Source organism: Abramis brama, assembly GCF_963993115.1.
Source record: "Abramis brama genome assembly, chromosome: 10".
NCBI classification, from domain to species: domain Eukaryota; kingdom Metazoa; phylum Chordata; class Actinopteri; order Cypriniformes; family Leuciscidae; genus Abramis; species Abramis brama.
Genome location: NC_139972.1, coordinates 15,436,281 through 15,454,127, shown reverse-complemented (window position 1 = coordinate 15,454,127; position 17,847 = coordinate 15,436,281). Strand labels below are relative to the sequence as shown.

Below are 17,847 nucleotides of genomic sequence, written 5' to 3'. Positions count from 1 at the left end.
TATTTTATGTAATAAAAACTGACAAAAATAAATATAATACATAACATCAAATTGGTTGTGAATTAGATATTTATTAGTATTAAATTGAATTAAATTAGTGATAGTTGAAACTTTTAAACGGTTCTCTAAGCTGAATCTCTATTAATTGACTAGAAAAAGATACTACATAGGAAATTAAAAGTATAAAAACTTATAAAAAAAACTCTTATAGTTCTTATAAAAAGTATAAGAAAAAGTTTTGTGTAAAACTTTTGTTAATAGGCTACTTTTATTCTTTCTAGAAAAAAGCAATATACAACGAAATAGCAAGCATGCCTGATTTGGTTTCAAGTCCCAGCAAAGAATTATTAACAAAACAATAAAATATGCAACAAAGACTGTGAAACTCCGCCCCACGTTTGAACCAATAGCAAGTACTCAATTTGCATGTGGTCCAACACTGGGTTTAATGTAGGATTTCTGCATATTTCACATTTCCATAAACTTCATACTGTGGCAATGATTAATATGTCATAACCTAATGATGATACGCTATTAAAATACAGTTTCATAAATTAAACTCACCATAGATGTAACACATAGCGGACCAGCGACCCTTATTTAGAAGTACATCTAACCCTTTGAAATGCCCGGATGAACCTCGGTGGTCCGGGGTGCAGGCTTCAAACCTGTAGCTGCCTAGCGGCAGAGTGGTTCAATTCCACCTTTCGGGCGACTAGACAGGAAATGTGTAATAGTTAATTCTTAATAATACTGTGTAATATCAGTGTGATATTTTATTTTAGACCACCACGAGAACATAACTTCTGTTAAACCCGGAAGTTCAGCCGTGAAAACATCCAATCAGCGCAGTAAACTCTCCACTGAACCAATCGCGATTCTCACACTAGTATCTGTCATGGGAAATGACGTATGGTGCCCTTGGTTAGCGTTACAGCGTGTGCTGGACTGAGAGGCTAGCAGGCTAATACCGATCATGTAAAATTAAATTAAACATTCTCCGATTGCGTCATTCACCGGTAAGAGTGATGAACTGTATACAATCTTTTTTCTTATAGTTATTATTTTTGCATTTCAGCTTTTTGTATTATAAAGCAAATATTTGTATCTTATAAGCTGTAGCTTATCAGCTAGTTTACAGTTTTACTTAATATATACAACATATGCATAAAATCGAATATATGCAGTGTGTATATAATATATAATGTATGTATATATGTGTATGTATTTTTTTTTTAATTATTATTATTATGTATTTTTTTGTGTGCATTGTCTAATGCATGGATCTACTCAACCCTTCTTTCTAAGGTTTTGTCCTACAAAATGCCTCTACACAAGTATCCACCTAAAATCTGGGAAGCCCTAAAGCTGCAGACGGGCATCTATTCCCGTCTACCCCAGCACTACCTGCGCTCTTTGCAGGACACCACCCCTGCTACTCCAGTGCACTGGAAGCCTCTGGGTGTCAAATACAGAGTCAATCCTAAATCTGGACACAGAGAGCGAGTCCAGGATGTGCCTATCCCAGTTTATTATCCGCCAGAATCACAGGATGGACTCTGGGGTGGAGAAGGCTGGATTTCTGGCTTTAGATATGCCAAAGGTGACAAGGTAAGACCGAAGAGAGAACTACTGGATTAAGTTGATGTGAATTGATAGTACATAAATTAGAATGTAACTTGAAGACAGATGACTTACCCCATATTTTTAATTTGATATGTACGTTGTGGATATGAATGATCACATCAGCTCTCTACAAGACTGCGCAAAACCTGGAAGCCCCAGTTGTTTAACAGAGAGCTGTACAGTGAGATCCTCAACCAAAAGTTCACTGTGACCGTCACATCTCGCACACTGGACCTCATTGATGCCGCTTTTGGCTTCGACTTCTACATTCTGAAGGTGGGAATCCTCACAAGTCTGTGGCATTTAGTGCGTTTTATTATTTCACAAAAATTATCATATTTATTACATATCTATATTATTTATTATATATTATTTATCATATATGCCCGATGAAGGTCATGAGACCGAAACGTTGCTAATAAATATTTTTTTCATACTTTTTGCAAGTATTGATAGTGTGTAGGATTTCCTTTTGTTTTTTAGATTTTAGATTTTTTTGTTCTTCTCTCCTACGCACCTATCTAATAAAATGATATAATAATATATGTTTCTAATGTAATATTTAATATTTAAAATAGTTTTATTTATTGTTTTTTTAAATTAATATATAACACAATTATAAAGTCCATCTGTAGCATTTAGTATGTTTTATTATTTTACAAAAAAAGTCCACACGTCTGTGGCATTTAGTATGTTTTATTATTTTACAAAAAAAGTCCACACGTCTGTGGCATTTAGTATGTTTTATTATTTTACAAAATTGTAATGCATTTATGTAATATATGTTTATATAGTAAATTGTTTTAAAAATATTTTGTATATTTATTATGATAAAATTACAATAATTGTATATATATATATTATACATTGTATAGAAGTTTTATTTATTGTATGTTTATTACTATATTAACAAAATTATGAAGTCCTTAAAAGTCTGTGGCATTTACTATGTTTTATTATTTTACAAAATGATAATACTTTTATGTAATATATTACATTTAAACATATTTATATTTATTTATACATTTAATATATATTATTATATTACATTATTGTGTAAAATATTTAATTTGCTAAACATAGAATAATTTTTTTAATTGTATTTAATGTGAGCATTTTGTATGAAATGCAATAAGAATAAATTATGTAAATTGTTTGTAAAACCAGTCTTGTGTAAAGGGTTATTCAGTTCAATGTACTGTAAAAGTTCAGGTAGAAATCCATTTTTAATGATTTATACAAGAAAAGTTTAAAGCATAATTTGGTCTGAATCGTGTGTGTATTTCTCTTGAATCAGACCCCAAAGCAAGATTTGAACTCCAAGTTTGGAATGGATCTAAAGCGTGCGATGCTTTTACGTCTGGCGCGGAAAGACACGGATCTGTATCCCGAAGATCCGTCTCGCAGGGAGAACATCTACAACCGCTACAAGGTTAGATAAGTTGATTACAAGATGTATATTTGCAGCCTATGGTGTTGATAATCAGCCTGTGTGTTTTCTTCCGTTTGCCTTACATCTCTTAAAAGCAGCAGTTTGAGATCGCAGAGGAAGAGGCTGAATGGGTGGGGTTGAGTCTGGAGGAAGCAGTTGAGAAACAGAGACTTCTGGAAAAGAAGGTAATGAAATGAACGGGAATGTGAAGGATGGGCACTGCACGCTCACTGTCATCTGATAAATCTTACTCCGTTTTTTCTTTCTTAGGATCCAGAGCCTCTTCACAAGAGTTTGGTGAAGCAGTTTGTGGAGGAGCTCACCATTAAGAAGCTCTCAGAGCCTCAGATAGTGGAGAAAAAATGATGACGGTTCTCTTCTCTGCCATTCTCCATGTCTGTCATACAGTCTGAAGAATAAACAATAATGTATTTATTTTCTATTAACATCTCCAACAACTATGTGCTTGTCTTCTGTAAATATGCCATTTATACTTAGTAATAAATTGATTTGCCAATCTGACTGGAATACCTTATTTTCTGGCGGTGTTGTTTTTACACTGGAACAGGTTTTTTTTATTTATTTTTTTTTAGTCTAGTTTCCTAACATTCCAGGAATGTTCTCTTTAGGTTCCCTTTTTTTGTTGTTGTAACCATAGACTAATATTCTCACTAAACGTATGAGGGAGTTGTTGTTTTTTTGTGGAAAAATAATGAGACTTTATACAGAACATTCTCCAACAGTTATTTTTAGGTTTTATTTATTTAAGAAATAAATGTATAACATCAGAACATTCTGGGAGCCAGAAATGTTGGATGCAACTTAATGAGGATGTTTATTATTATACAATTAAAATTTGAAGATGTTTATATTTCACATGGTCTGTTTCCTTTCATGCTATTGCACGTTAAACAACAGCTAGTTCTGGTCGCAGAATTTGTTTGAATCACTCCTCTTGTCTGTGTTTGCCCGTTCAGGAAAGTTGTGTGAATTAGACGGGAGAATTTTTCAGACACTTTCTTCGAGCTACATATTTACGCCCAGTAGGTGGCGACAAGTGACTATATTCATGAATGACTCACTGAATCACTCACTCAAACGATTCGTTCAAAGACATGAAAGAACGAAGAACGCCATTGCTCTGTGTTGCTCAGAGACTCAACGGTATACCTGTCAACACTCCCGTTTTTCCTGGGTTTCTCCCGTTTTTTAGCCCTAGCCCCCTCCCAGTTTGTTATTTCTCTCGGGAAACTCCCGTAATTTGCATGGCCCAAACTCCTTTATGAATAATCGGACCAATATGTTTGTCTAATGTTAACCAGTTGCCAGACTAGGTGTACAGCAAACAAGCTAAAAAAACCCACAGAAATAAGTTTTTATAATCTGTAGACCCCCCAAAAAACGAGCGTTTAAGGACACAAAAGTGGGTACAGGCAATTGAATACGCATACGCATTTTGGCGCCTTAAACTTTATTACAGTAGTGATGGAACCATTGCCCAATACTGGGCCTTTTGGCGCCAAATATTCATTACAGTGTGGAGCCATTGCCTAATACTGGAATTTCTGTGTGTGAGGTATCATTTCCCTAGAGCTAGTCAATGTTAAACCTTGCAAGTCTGAAGTTGCATTATAGCCTACCCAGATACACACACAGCAGAGAGGGGGAGGAGAGCTCTGCTAACTTTTTAAAGGTCATGAATCATGTGTACTGGGGTGTGGGAAATCACTTCTCACAAGAGCTCAAGTGCTCAACACACACACACACACACACACACACACACACACACACACAAATCCTTTGTTAAAAAAACACTGACATTCGGATATTAGGTCATAATGAATAAAATAACCTAAAAACAGGTTTTAATAACCTTAAAAACATAACAATTTAAGCATCATGTCTAAAGTTCAATGAAAAACTGTAGGAGGCTATTTTGTCAGAGAATGCTGAATGTGTGTGGGCCGGCTATTGTTTTGAACCCTATATATAGTATCAGAGAAGTGCAACAAAGCACAGCAATAGCACTAGTGAATGAGGAAGTAACTGCACACTTTATCTGATTCCCTAATGTTGCCTGAATCTGGAAACGCATATGAAGTCAAGAGTTTGCAGGGTTTGAATTCACACTGTTCATGTGGTGAGGTGAATCTGAAAGGACTAAGCCTACAGTCAAGATCGGAAGAAATTATGATTCATCCCGTGACTTTAGCAATTATTCATAGGGACAGTCAAATGAAGTCAAAATATTCATTTTCCACATTTTTAATATCAACAGCAAAAGCATACTATGAGAAGCAGAAAGCGACAGTATTTGCAGGCAACTAATGGATTTTTACACAAAACAATGAGAATCACAGCAGTATTACTGACATTATGCGTGTACAACTGGATGAAATGCTTTCCAATGATTAAGATCATGAATTCATCTTCCTTCAACACTGATATTTAAATGTAGTTAAAACAGAAAAAAGCGCTGAAATCTTTTTGCCACTGACTTATTTTTACTACATTCATTTCATTTGTTTAACTTCACAGCATGATGTTACAAGACATGAGACAAGTTTCCAGTGAAAAGTTACTCATCTCACTTAAAGCTAAAATGCAGCCAATCGGAACATATTTAATGTTTAATATAACTAATTTGACATTTTTAGACCAATTAAAATTTCTCAGTGGACGAGGCTAACCAGAAATCCCAATAACTGACCAGTTATCATATTGCTCTTCACCAACTGTTTGAGTTGTGTTCACATTGACAGCGATTAAATTGATGAATTTTATTCTAGTTTAAACTAGTTGCATGATAGCTGACTACTTGACTAAAGTACCTTACTGTGTTAGAAAACTAATCATGTAATGTCCGCTGTCATGCTAAATACTAGTCCCCAACAGAATCCAATCCCCTTGGACGCCAAAGTGATTCCACTGGCTGAAACCATATTTAATGGTTACTCTATTTGGTGCCTGATAAGAGATGTCATGAAAATATGTTAATAATGTATTTCAAATGATATATGACATTATACTACCAAAGCAAACAAAATCAAATTAAACATTTCCCTTTCTTTGTGTTTTCAGTTAGAAAACTGAAATGTTGGTTAGCAAGTTAAGGGGACATTCAAACAGAACGTGTTTTTGCATTTAAAAACATGAGATAAAAAGCCAGATCTATAAGTTAACCAGCTTTGAACTTCTTCAGTACGTTTTTAGAAAACTTCCATCTAGCGCTTGTTTACAGAGAAAAACAATAGAAAAAACACGTTTTGTGTGGACAAACCCTTACAGCTTAGCATAGTGCTGTACTGGTGAACCAGATATCACAATTACAAACTATGTTTTTGTTCAGGAATCACAAATGGCCTGATATGGGCAGAGGATTTGGTGGGGGATTTTAATTGTTGATGATTACATTAAAGAAATTAAATTAAATTACATGGTGTCAGATTGGTATGAATTAATCCAACTGCTACTTCAGAATCATGTCTAATTTTATCCCCTTAATGCTGTTAATTGAAATTCCTCAACAGTTGAACTGTGCAGAAATGTTCAAAACAAATATCATGTTATATATTACACTTAAATATTTTAGTGAATTTGGGTCTGGGTCCATTTCCTCGATACTTATCTGTTCTGCTTTTAAAACCCTCACAATAAATTAGCAAATGACAGACACATTTCATAACTGGCACAATAGAAGCAGTTGAGCAGCATATGTTGCTCCCTTTTTACTAGAAAATGCAATGGCTACATGCCACTCCTGCCTTTTGTTGGCAGATGATTTACTTCATTTGTATGTACATACTACCAAACTGGAAGTCATAGTGCCAGCTGAACTGGTTTTTTAGTCAATAACTAAAAAGTTTGACTTAGCCTTTTCCTGGTCCGGAATGATTTTCTAGTCAGCAGCGACTGTATGTCCAAAATCCCAAAGTCCACAGTGGTTTTCAATGGTCCAGGTCATTCTCGCTCTTCACAGTGGAGAAAACGAGGCCTTCGATGTTCTCCAAATCTGCTGGATAGGCCTGATTCTCATTCACCATCTGACTGAATTGCACGTCATTTATAGACGCCATGTTCATCATGGGTTGGTTGACGTTTGAGTTCGTATCTGTGCCGTCTAAACCGAAGTTTAAATCAAGGATCTGAAATTCATTTAAAAAATGCTCTGAACCTGGCTGAACCAAGCTTTGGAAGAAGGTTTCCAAAGCCTCTGGGTCCATGCTAATACAACCGTCCTCTTGTTTAAAGTCTTCATTATAGTGAATTTCCTCCATGCCCTGGGATAACATGGAGGGCATGGAGGAGGGCGTGGGCACGTGGATGCCTCTGTCCTGAACAGTGACTGGCATGGAAGCATTGGGAACATTGCAATCGGGAAGAGTGTAGAATGGGTCAAAATGCTGTGACATGCCAGGTTCGTTCACAATGAGGTCTTGACCTGAGGGAGCAGGGAAGATAAAACTGATGTAGTCAACAACGTTTCAGAGAATGATATTAAGATTTCCATTAAAACATTTTTAAAAAAAATCCTTACTGCTGCATGGCTCGCTGAACTTGACATCCGTTTTTATTTTTCTCTTGCGGTTCACTCCGTAGGGATCTGCAGATCAAAAGTGCAAATCAAATTAACCTCCCTTCAGTGTTACAGGGTGACATGAGCATGTGATGGCACTGGCTAAAATGGCACAGATTATAAAGGAATCATCTCTGTTCTGTAGACAACAGAAGACCTATTATGAAGCATTACAGTTTCCTCATGCATACTTTCAGTTTAAACTACAGTAATGCTGCTCATTTATAAATCCCCTTGAATAACTGGTACGGTGACACGCCTTCTTTTGCAATATTTTAGAAACCAGCAAGAGAGGATGTGATTCATTTCTGAATCGGAGGAGATTCATTTCTGAATCGGAGGCATTTTGACTTTAAAACACAAGCAACCTAAAATCCCCACATAAGAAACATTTTTAGGATCGTTTCAGCACCGTAAGAAAATCAAAAGAATCCTGAGAAAAAAATATTTTTCAACAATGATAATAATAAGAAATGTTTCTTGAGCACCAGATCAGCACATTTCTGAAGATCATGTGACACTGAAGCATCACAGGAATAAATTACTTCTGTGAATGATGAATTGTTCACCACAAGACTAGTAATGTGCACTAAACAGGGTAAATTTTGATTTCATGATGACTTTAAAATATATTAACATAGAAAAGAATTATTTTAAATTGTAATAATATTTGACAATATTACTGTTTTTACTGCATTTTGATCAAATAAACGCAGCCTTGGTGAGCAGAAGAGACTTTTTTTCAAAAACACTTAAAATCTTACCAACCCCAGACTTTTGAACAGTAGTGTTAAATATTGTGGTAGAATTTGTTATACTTTTTACATTTGTTTATCTTAAAAAAGATTTAATTTAAACAGAATTCCATTCTCCAACCCGCTTATCCTCAGTAGAGTCCTGGGGATGCTGGAGCCTATCCAGCATCTTTAACAGGATAATATTTAATTAATTAATCTTGAAATTAATAATAATATTTTAATCTTTTGATTTTGAGGTGGCTTTCCTTACAACGTTCAGCCATGTCTGATAACTCACCTGCGTTGTCTGGAACATACGTGAACTTGACTGGCTCGCTGTCCATCCGGTCAGATATGCGGCGTAGACAAACGTTGACCTCCACCTCCTCAGATATGTTCTGCTCCCTGAATGGTGGGGACTTGAAGACAATGGCGATTTGTCTGTGGACATCAGTCTGAGCAAACTCCGCCTTGCCCTCCCAGTCCTCCATGCTGAAGATTATCTCTATGTCATCTATAGAGGATTCCAGATATACAAATTAGTTGTTTTAGTCCAACTGTTTTGTAAAGATAGCATCAAGTGAGATATAATAGTAATTTTAGCAATTAAATGTGGCATATCACGTTCAGTTACCTTTCTGCACTTTGTCACAGAGCATGTAGATTTCGGTTTTTCCTGTGCAGGGGCCTCTGACCACATTAAGCCGATTGATTTTCAGCTCTGCAGTTGTGGTCGCCTCTAATCAGACAAATACAAACAACCCAATCATCATCTGCTGGGAAACTACAGATAATTTAAGTACTTTGGTAGAGTATGTTTTTGGCCTAACATATATCTTGCTCTTACTCTTGTCGTAGATTGGGTTGGAAACCACAGGGGCGAGGGGGATTCTGTCTCCGTCCTTTCGTTCTAGCTCACATTGGAAACACAGTCTGACGACGTTCATGTCCATATCCTCAATGCTCTTAGAGTGGCCAGCTGGGGGAGAACGAGACAAAAACATTCAACAGTTGTTCATACTCGGCTACAGCGGAAGAGCATTATTAGGACCTGTTCCAAAAACTAATGAGAATACGGCATTGACCTCATTATAAAATATACATCTGGACAAAGTGAGAAAAATGTCAATTTCAAAAATAATTTATTCAATACAGACAAAAAATATTTCTAAAAAAATAGTTTGATAAATACCTAATTTGTGTGGGACACATGAAACAAGAATTTGCTTTGAAACAATATGTATTATGAAAAGCACTATACAAATAAACTTGAATTTAACTGAATATGTATTTTTGTACTTAAAGTAAAATGCTGTAAGCTTAGCAACATGATGTTTGAGTGTTTTTATGCACTTCATGTAGTGTAGAGAGTTGCTACTTATATATGACGTCCCATTTCTGTTGGTATGCTGCCTAAATTGCTCACTAGGTTTGGGAAACAGCCAGTGAGTCAACAACTATCGTTCAACAACTCACTGTTAAAAGGATCAATATTCTTATTCCTCCTCTTCTGCAGTGAGGCATCAAGTTCCTTCCTCCGCACACACTGGATGCCCAGATTTGCAAAGCTGGAAAACACCAACATACTCAGGCTGGAAATTACGTTTTTACACTCAGATCACGTTCTGCTAAGCATGCTGCTCCATTGAGGTTAACAGAAACATACCTGTGTCGACGAGCACTGTGGGGATTGATGTGGATGACACAGATGCCATCTGAACAGTCTTTCCCAACCAAGCAGTGTGGGTGTGGCCGGTACGGGATGTCCTTTGTCACAAGAGACACGGTGACCATCACTTTCTTGATATTTTCAATGGGGCCTTTAATCTAAAGGTAAAAAGATGAAATACAGTTTTACTTTTGCTTTTGCATGACGTCTTTGTGGTTGCATATTTGGCACAGGCTCCTTTGCTGAAAGTACCCATGTATGGACATTTGCCAAAGGAAAAAATTACTGGTGAACATGTTTATTTGTGTGGTTTAAAGGTAAATCCCTCCGTCAGAGCCCACGCATCGCACACCTCTCCAGGGAACTTTCATTTTTAGCTGCAAAGACACGTTTAACTTAATTACCACAAACCATAACGGGGGAAGCCCCACTGTCTTGGGATAGTTGGTGCATTCCAGACACACCCACTAAATTAAATAAGGTGCTCAAAGCAATTCATGTAAATGGAGAAACTTGAATGCATAATTGAAATTAAATGAGGTCTAACTGATGATAACATGATGATAAAAATGTATGTAACTCCTAAAACTACAACTGTCAGCTCATTAGCACCCTTGCCAAAAGTTCTTCCTCAGACTTACTTCAATGGCAGGCAGAGTTTTGCTGGCATCAGTGCTGGAGGCTCCAAGGATGCTACCCGCTGATCGTCCTTCGCACTCATAGCGGAATCGCATGCCACGCTCCTTCGGCTGCTCCACCACCACCATCTCAGGCTTTTCCAGGAAGCGCTCCAGATGTTCTGTCCCAGACTGCGGAGGATGAAGACACTGGGGTGCTACAGATGTCTGTCCCCGTCGCTGAGAAGGCCCTTTGTGTCGCATTGATGCCATAACAGCAGTTTTCGTGGTTGGGGCCTGGTCAAAGATGAACGTATTCTGTGAAAAAAGAGATGCAAACTAAATTTTTGCATTTGAAGAAAATTAATTGCACTTCTCCTTACAAAAGTTGTTCTAGGTGGTTGCTGGAACATTGCTATTCAGTTGCTAAGTCACTATACAGTTACTAAAATGTCATGAAAGGTTGCCAGTTTTATGCCCTATTGCTAAAATGTTACTATATTGCTAAAATGTTCTTTGTAGTTTTTATCACATCACTATGAGTTACTAGGATTTTACAGGTGGTTGCCAGGGTGTTACTATGCAGTTGTCCGAGTGGTTTTAAGCACCTGCTTACAAGGGTGTTGCTATGTGGTTGCTAAATGTGTTCTAAACCACTTTTAACAGATAAAAGGAGTGTTCACACCAAGAACAACATTATTACTATAAAGATAACTATAATGATAATATTACTAGTGTCCACACCAACGCATTGTTGGTGCACATTAATTATTGTAAGCATGCAATGGAGTTTGTCGTCTGACGTTTCAAATTCTCTTTACAGTCGAGTGGATACTGATTGGCTTTTAAAGTCCCCCTGTGGTGAAAATCAAGTTTTAAATATTGTTTATATGTCTATGTGGTATTTTTAATATGCTTTAAGACAAATCAAGTCAACACCATTGCTGAGTAATTTCTCCTTAAAACTGCAGTGAAGCAAAGACGGTCTCAAAAATGCGGTTTGAAATCGCCTGTGTTTTTTACGCCACAAACTACATCAATGTGAGGGCGGGCTTTAGCAAATCATTAACTGCAAAGCAGGGGAGTCTTAAGAGAAGCCAGGTTATCCCGGTATATTTTTCTGTTTATATGAAAAATCAGGTAGACTTAGCAATATAAGTTGACTTAATATAGACTTAAATATAAGTGAATTATGTATAGCCAATAATGTATATTACATTGTTATGATGAACTATATGCCTTTCTCCACTGACGTTCTATGATGTTCAAAGCGTTTCTAAGGATAATGATTTTTAGAAGGCAGCTGTCTGACTTTGAGATGGCGAACGGGAACATGGTTTGTGGAACATTAGCAACACATTATTAGCTGTTTGATAACGTAGTCAAGCCAAAGGCTAATCATAATAATTACCGTTACATCTCTGACGTTGTAGAGAGCGATACATAAAACGCATTACCATTCTGATACATCGACTTGTAGACGAGCCTGTATGAGTGAGTGGAGGCAGGGCTCACTTGCATATTCATGGCTCCGCGTATGCTAAATGAAGAAAGGGTGTAGAGTTACATTCTAGCTATTTTATGGCATACATAATTTTTTTTCACAGGAAAAGGAACGTTTAAATATGCCATTTTGGTGATCAAAGATGAGTTTTAAGGTAAGATTATTGACTACATGGATGGCGACTTTTTATCGATCATCAGCTGGAGGAAAAATTAAAAAAACGCTCAAAGTGATTCCAGTTTTACTGTTCCTCTGTGTCATTATCGTAAGTTTTGTTGTGGACTTTCCTGTTCTTAAAGATTATTAAAACTTTATCGTTATTATAACATTTTGTCTTTGGTGTGCACTGTAATTTACAGCTGGATTTCCCGATATCAAATAAATTAACAAACAAATGAATAGAGCAAGATATAGAGCAAAATATTTAAACAAACAGATAAATTAAGCAATGCCAAAAGGGTTTCCTTATTTAGGTCAAATAAATGGCCTGACAATCACTGAATAATTTATATTCAAACACCTGCACAATGAATCAGCCACACAAAGGGTTCAGAAAACCACATCGAAAACAAGCTTGTTTTACTACCACATTGAAATCACATGTTCCTTTTCGGACTTTCCAATATCTGAAATCATTAATGGAAAGACAAACTCACATCCAAATCCCTATGCAATATCTTGCAATTGAAAATTAAACCAATGTCAAACAACAGTGAGAGAGAAAGAGAAAGTGAGTGTGCAAAAGAGAGGGGGAGGGAAAAAAAGAGTGATTAACAGTTTGTTTGACACATGCAGAACATTCAAAGATACTGAACACAAAGAGCATGATTATAAAAAATAAATATAGTAACACGTTTCAGAATGTTGCATTTTTGAGGAAATAACAGATAAACACCAAGTCTGGACATGCCAGAGAATGGACTCAGATCGCTTACACAAAGAACCGCTGAGAAGAGCCAGAAAGAGCATGGTGAAGAAACAGGAAGCTCGTATAGCTGGATGAAAAACCAGCCAATGAGAAAGTGAGAAGTAGAGAGGAGGGCATGTGCCTGTCTGCCTTTTGTATGGGGGAGAAAAGCATGAGCGGAGAGAATTCTAACTGAAAGCAGGCATCGAATTACAATCATCCTTCAGTGAGTAAAAAACAGCTTGATGTCATGAACAAGTTTCGATATACCAATAAACGTAAGACAGCTTGTAAGGGAAGTGAATACACTAAATAAGCCACAGAATTTATGGCATCATTCATGTCCATAGAACAAACAAGGTGGAATGAGTTATGCACCAAATTTTATTGATAAGGTTAAAGGGGAAGCTCACCCAGAACTTAAAATCATCATTATGTTGTTCCAAATCAAACTGAAGAACATAAAAGAAGATATTCTGAGAAATGTCTCCGTGTTTTTTTCCATACAATTAAAGTCAGTGGTCACCAAAAGTATTCAGTTGTTTTGCAGAAGAAATAAAGTCATACAAGTTGACATGAGGGTGAGTAAAAGATAACAGAATTTTATTTATGGGGTGAAAACTCCCTTTAAGGATTTCAAAACAGTATAAAAGAATAATAATAGTAATGCCTGCTATAGACAACCGCTCTTCCTGTTGATTTTAGTGTAACAGCAGAAAGACTCACGTGTGGAGCTAATCCTCTGGAGACCAACTGTGGAGCGCTTCTCCTGCTTCTACATGGTGGATCAACTGGCTGGATGTCTTGGTCCGCAGGTGGAGGAGGAGGACCAGGGAGCCTCGGCTGACTCGGCTCTTTGGTCGTTTTCTCCAAAAGGTATTCATTTATAATGTCTGTTCAGAGAGAGTTTTGACATAAATATAAACACAAGGTGTAGATAAAGAGATCACTTAAAAAGTACAATTCTGTCATTCACTTTTTTCCATGGAACACAAAAGCAGATGATCTCGTGTAGTCTACTTTCACTGTATGGAAAAAGATGGCAACTGAGGCTGTCACGCTGTATGTACAACATCTCCTTTTTTGTTCCATGGAAAAGACACAAAGGTTAATAAATAATGACATCGTTTTATGGTGTTAAAGGGATAGTTTAACAAACAAACAAACAAAAAATGTAATATATTTAGGGAAAGGAACAGAAAGTGGACAAACAAGGTCACCCCACAATGACGTCATGTTTACACTCACCTAGGTCTAAGGCTGCACAGCACAGGGAGACGGGAGAGAAAAACAAGACACAAAAAAACAGTTAAACATACGAATTTCTGGAAAACGAAACTGAAAGCAACTTATTTATGTATATTACATAAAACTAGCAGTTAAGGACAAACAATGTCATTTTAAAAAAAACGTGTCTGCATGTAACAGCTTTTCTTTATTATCAGCTAACGTTAATAAACAAACCCGCTAACTTACAAGTCAAAAAACATTTTAGATGATAAACATGCATTTCGATCGGACTAGAAAAGAAACATACTAAACCATTATAACCGTTCAAGACAATAAAACAAGACATTCGCGGGCCTGTTATTGTTTCTATACAGGCCTGTAACTTTGGAAACACCCACTTCTCTTAGAAAACAACTCGCTTTCGATTATACTTTAGTATAATAAAACGTAATATAACGTGACATGACGATTGTTATCATTTGTTCATTGTTTCAATGCGTCATTTGCAGTGGAATTAGCTTTGTCTCAAAGTAAAAGCAAATATTCCTAAAACATGCTAAATCAGAGTGACAACAGGGCCGAAGTGTAAGAAAGTGAACTGACCTCCATTTTCCGCTGTGCCGTTCCGAACGCTCATATTTCTCATTGCAAGCACTATAAAAGAGTCTCTTTGGTTTCTACACGCACTTGTAGGTCGTTATTGTGTTGAATCTCTGCGCTTGAAAATCCACCGAAACAGCGTCAAGATCATCAGACCCGCGTTACGCACTCATTTCCGGGTGCTTCGCCTGGTTGTTTTTTTTTTTTTTTGGAAGCTCTGAAGTTAACGGAAGCTTTTGGGAAAGAAATCTGGAGAAAAAGAGAGAGACCGCTTTATCTCTTGCTCACCCACTAACGATTGTGTCATGACAAACCGTTGGCCCTCGTACTTCTTTCTCTTTTTCTCTTGATAATTATGTGGGTGGAAATCCCCCTACGTCACAAATGGGGAAACCCCAAGATTCGTCGCCATGTCAACGACTAACAACAGGTGAGTTTCTTTCAAGAAAGCGCATCAGTTATTATCAGGTACAGTCCCAATAATGAACCCCGTCCTTAAATAACCTAAGTGCGCTATAGCTTTCCATACGCCAAGTAGCCTAACAATAATAAGAATTCATTTACTTTATATTATAGCCTATAAACGCAACAATTATTTAAAAATAAAAATGTTAAATAATCAAAAACGCATGATTTAATATATTAAATTACTTATATAAATACTATAAGCAGTATCATATATTAATATAAATATTTAAATTATCGGGGACACACAGAACACGTTTCTTTCAAGTAGTAGTAGTAGGAGAGAGAGAGAGAGAGAGAGAGAGAGAGAGAGAGAGAGAGAGAGAGAGAGATAGTTGAAAGTCACGTGATCTAGAGTAACTATTGCAGAATAACAGGGTGTAATGAGGCACATTGCGCCTGTTGTTTTCATCATTGCGTCAGCCTCGGTTAATACAGCACTGGTAAGGTAGAAACGGGTGAGCCAATAGCTACAAATAACGCGTGTGATTTAGAGTTATTTTACATAATTGTTTTATTTATCGCCAGGCCTCTGTTAAAATACCGCCTACACAGAGAGAACAGTTTCCCATATCATACAAATTATATCTCTAGAGTAAACTTTTACGTAATACCAAAACTTGACATTTTCCTTCGGCCTGTGATGGTCATATGACAGACGTGCATAAAAATGATCACGTGAACTCTCCCACGCGAAACAAACACCACCAGATTCAGCCAACAGCTCACCATGCACTATGCCGTCACCAATCCCCATCACCCGACTGTTGCCAAAGGATTTTGGGCTCGAGTTTGGCGCGTGCAGTAGCCCGCTAACCAAAACTGCGAGTGGATCTACTCTGCGTGTTCCCATAAACACGTTTCACGGTAAAATCGCCCACAGACTGTGGTCTTCTGTGATCCACTGGCGAGAACTGCAGGCTCTGGAGCCCATCGGCAGCGGTGGATTCGGGATGGTGTTCAAAGGCACGTACTTTGGCGAGACTGTGGCTGTGAAAAAAGTGAGATGTGTGAAAAACAAACTGGCTTCGAGGCAGAGTTTCTGGGCGGAACTCAATGCGGCGCACTTGCACCATCAAAACATTGTGCGCGTGATTGCGGCTACCACGTGTACACCTGCGCACCTCAACACCAAAGACAACATCGGAACGATTGTAATGGAGTTCGCAGGCGCGCTAAACCTACATCAGGTCATTTACGGGCTCACAGCCCCGTTGCCTATGGACAAGTGCGTGAAATATTCAATAGACATCGCCCGCGCGCTCCAGCACTTGCACGCGCATGTCACAGTCCACTTGGATTTAAAACCTGCCAATGTTTTAGTATCACAACAGGGTGTCTGTAAGCTCGCAGATTTTGGGTGTTCTCTTAAACTATCGAGCAAAAGCGACACCGTGACGCATCTGAGTGAAATCGGCGGCACGTTCACTCACCGCGCGCCCGAGCTGCTGAAAGGTGAGGAAGTTTCGACGCGCGTGGACATTTATTCTTTCGGCATCACAATGTGGCAGCTCCTCACCCGAGAGTCGCCGTATGAGGGAGACAGGCAGTGTATTCTGTACGCTGTTGTGGCGTATAATCTGCGCCCATCACTCACTAGGGATGTTTTTATTCAGTCATCTTCTGGAAAGACATGTCAAAAGCTGATCAGCCGGTGTTGGGACGGCGACCCCGACATCCGACCGACCGCAGATCAGCTCGTCAATGAACTTTCTTTGATCTTATTGTGAATTTGCACGACAAAATATATTTAGATTTGTTTTATTGTAATGATGTTTTGTAAGTTTAATATTGTAAATGTTTGCAATTTTTTATTGTGAAGCAAAAATATTTTTAATATATAAAGAGCTTTAAATTAAATGTTTGCTTGTTTACTTTAAATCGAGCCTTTTGTAATTTGTAATATTTCTGAGGTTATATTTCCTTCATATTTATAAATAAATGTGAGGAGAAGTTGAGAGCTGAACGTTTGTGAATTAGTTTTACTTTTGTAAAGTTTATTTCTAGATCTTATTTTGTTTATTAGTAAATAAACATCAGGTTTTACGCACATAATTAACATTTTTGAAAAATATGACATGATTTTACACGGAGCCTTCTAGTGGCCGCCATGTTGCTCACACGAATTGAATATAAGTCTCTTTAATCATTGTAAATAAATGAATATGACAATAGAGGGCGTATTTCTTTTCAAAATACTTTTGCGTGATGCTGCATATACGGCGTTAGGTGTCAGCACAACATTAAAATGTCTATTAAAATGTTGTGCATATTCATTGTTTATACATTTATGAATATGATCATTGCTCAAAAAAAAGATTTGCTTTCGTTTAGCTCCAGGGATCATTATTGGTTTGTAATGTACAGTAGGTGAAAACACGTATTTTAAATAATTTTAGGTTGGTGACTCAATTCGTATCACCCAGAATTCTGCCAAGCTTTACAAATACAGTTCTAAAGATTTTTCTTCATCTTAAGTGACAA

At 37.3% G+C, this 17,847-nt stretch overlaps 3 protein-coding genes and 1 long non-coding RNA gene across 7 annotated transcripts; 3 read left to right on the top strand and 1 right to left on the bottom strand.

Annotated features, from left to right (window-relative positions):
* The first annotated feature begins 895 nt into the window (after positions 1 to 895).
* On the top strand, positions 896 to 3,586 carry mrpl28 (mitochondrial ribosomal protein L28). Of its 2 annotated transcripts, none has more exons than XM_084125510.1 (6): positions 896 to 1,019; positions 1,309 to 1,611; positions 1,750 to 1,902; positions 2,924 to 3,058; positions 3,157 to 3,243; positions 3,329 to 3,586. In XM_084125510.1, exons 2-6 carry the CDS (start codon positions 1,324 to 1,326, stop codon positions 3,422 to 3,424), a joined length of 759 nt encoding a protein of 252 aa, XP_083981636.1. In that variant the 5' UTR covers positions 896 to 1,019; positions 1,309 to 1,323; the 3' UTR covers positions 3,425 to 3,586. The 2 variants fall into 2 exon arrangements, with proteins under 2 accessions (XP_083981636.1, XP_083981635.1); XM_084125509.1 differs by having other exon boundaries at positions 900 to 1,019; positions 3,154 to 3,243.
* A 1,721-nt stretch (positions 3,587 to 5,307) lies between these two features.
* On the bottom strand, positions 5,308 to 16,220 carry relb (v-rel avian reticuloendotheliosis viral oncogene homolog B). Of its 3 annotated transcripts, none has more exons than XM_084125484.1 (11): positions 16,093 to 16,220; positions 14,898 to 15,147; positions 13,795 to 13,961; positions 10,682 to 10,975; positions 10,038 to 10,198; positions 9,848 to 9,939; positions 9,219 to 9,350; positions 9,006 to 9,110; positions 8,670 to 8,885; positions 7,596 to 7,661; positions 5,308 to 7,499 (listed from the first exon to the last, which is right to left on the bottom strand). In XM_084125484.1, exons 2-11 carry the CDS (start codon positions 14,905 to 14,907, stop codon positions 7,006 to 7,008), a joined length of 1,737 nt encoding a protein of 578 aa, XP_083981610.1. In that variant the 5' UTR covers positions 14,908 to 15,147; positions 16,093 to 16,220; the 3' UTR covers positions 5,308 to 7,005. The 3 variants fall into 3 exon arrangements, with proteins under 3 accessions (XP_083981610.1, XP_083981608.1, XP_083981609.1); XM_084125482.1 differs by lacking the exon at positions 16,093 to 16,220 and adding an exon at positions 14,317 to 14,328 and having other exon boundaries at positions 14,902 to 15,091; XM_084125483.1 differs by lacking the exon at positions 16,093 to 16,220 and having other exon boundaries at positions 14,898 to 15,261.
* Positions 13,230 to 13,877, top strand: LOC311090288. Its single transcript, XR_014607876.1, has 3 exons — positions 13,230 to 13,294; positions 13,584 to 13,649; positions 13,774 to 13,877. It is a non-coding gene; the product is annotated as an uncharacterized lncRNA (long non-coding RNA).
* On the top strand, positions 16,101 to 17,527 carry mos (v-mos Moloney murine sarcoma viral oncogene homolog; the record flags this gene model as incomplete). Its single annotated transcript, XM_084125502.1, has 1 exon — positions 16,101 to 17,527. The coding sequence occupies one exon, from the start codon at positions 16,101 to 16,103 to the stop codon at positions 17,091 to 17,093; it is 993 nt and encodes a 330-aa protein (XP_083981628.1). The 3' UTR covers positions 17,094 to 17,527.
* Between the last annotated feature and the right edge of the window lie 320 nt (positions 17,528 to 17,847).

Bases quoted from the DNA above. Each gene is read 5' to 3' on its own strand.
- mrpl28 (XM_084125509.1), top strand. From the start codon at position 1,324: ATGCCTCTACACAAGTATCCACCTAAAATCTGGGAAGCCCTAAAGCTG. The intron at 1,903-2,923 runs GTGGGAATCCTC...CTCTTGAATCAG, and splicing joins TCGACTTCTACATTCTGAAG to ACCCCAAAGCAAGATTTGAA. The intron at 3,059-3,153 runs GTTAGATAAGTT...ATCTCTTAAAAG, and splicing joins ACATCTACAACCGCTACAAG to CAGCAGTTTGAGATCGCAGA.
- relb (XM_084125482.1), bottom strand. From the start codon at position 14,944: ATGAGAAATATGAGCGTTCGGAACGGCACAGCGGAAAATGGAG. The intron at 8,886-9,005 runs GTAACTGAACGT...AATCCTCTATAG, and splicing joins CTGTGACAAAGTGCAGAAAG to ATGACATAGAGATAATCTTC. The intron at 7,662-8,669 runs GTGAGTTATCAG...TTTGATCTGCAG, and splicing joins GTATGTTCCAGACAACGCAG to ATCCCTACGGAGTGAACCGC.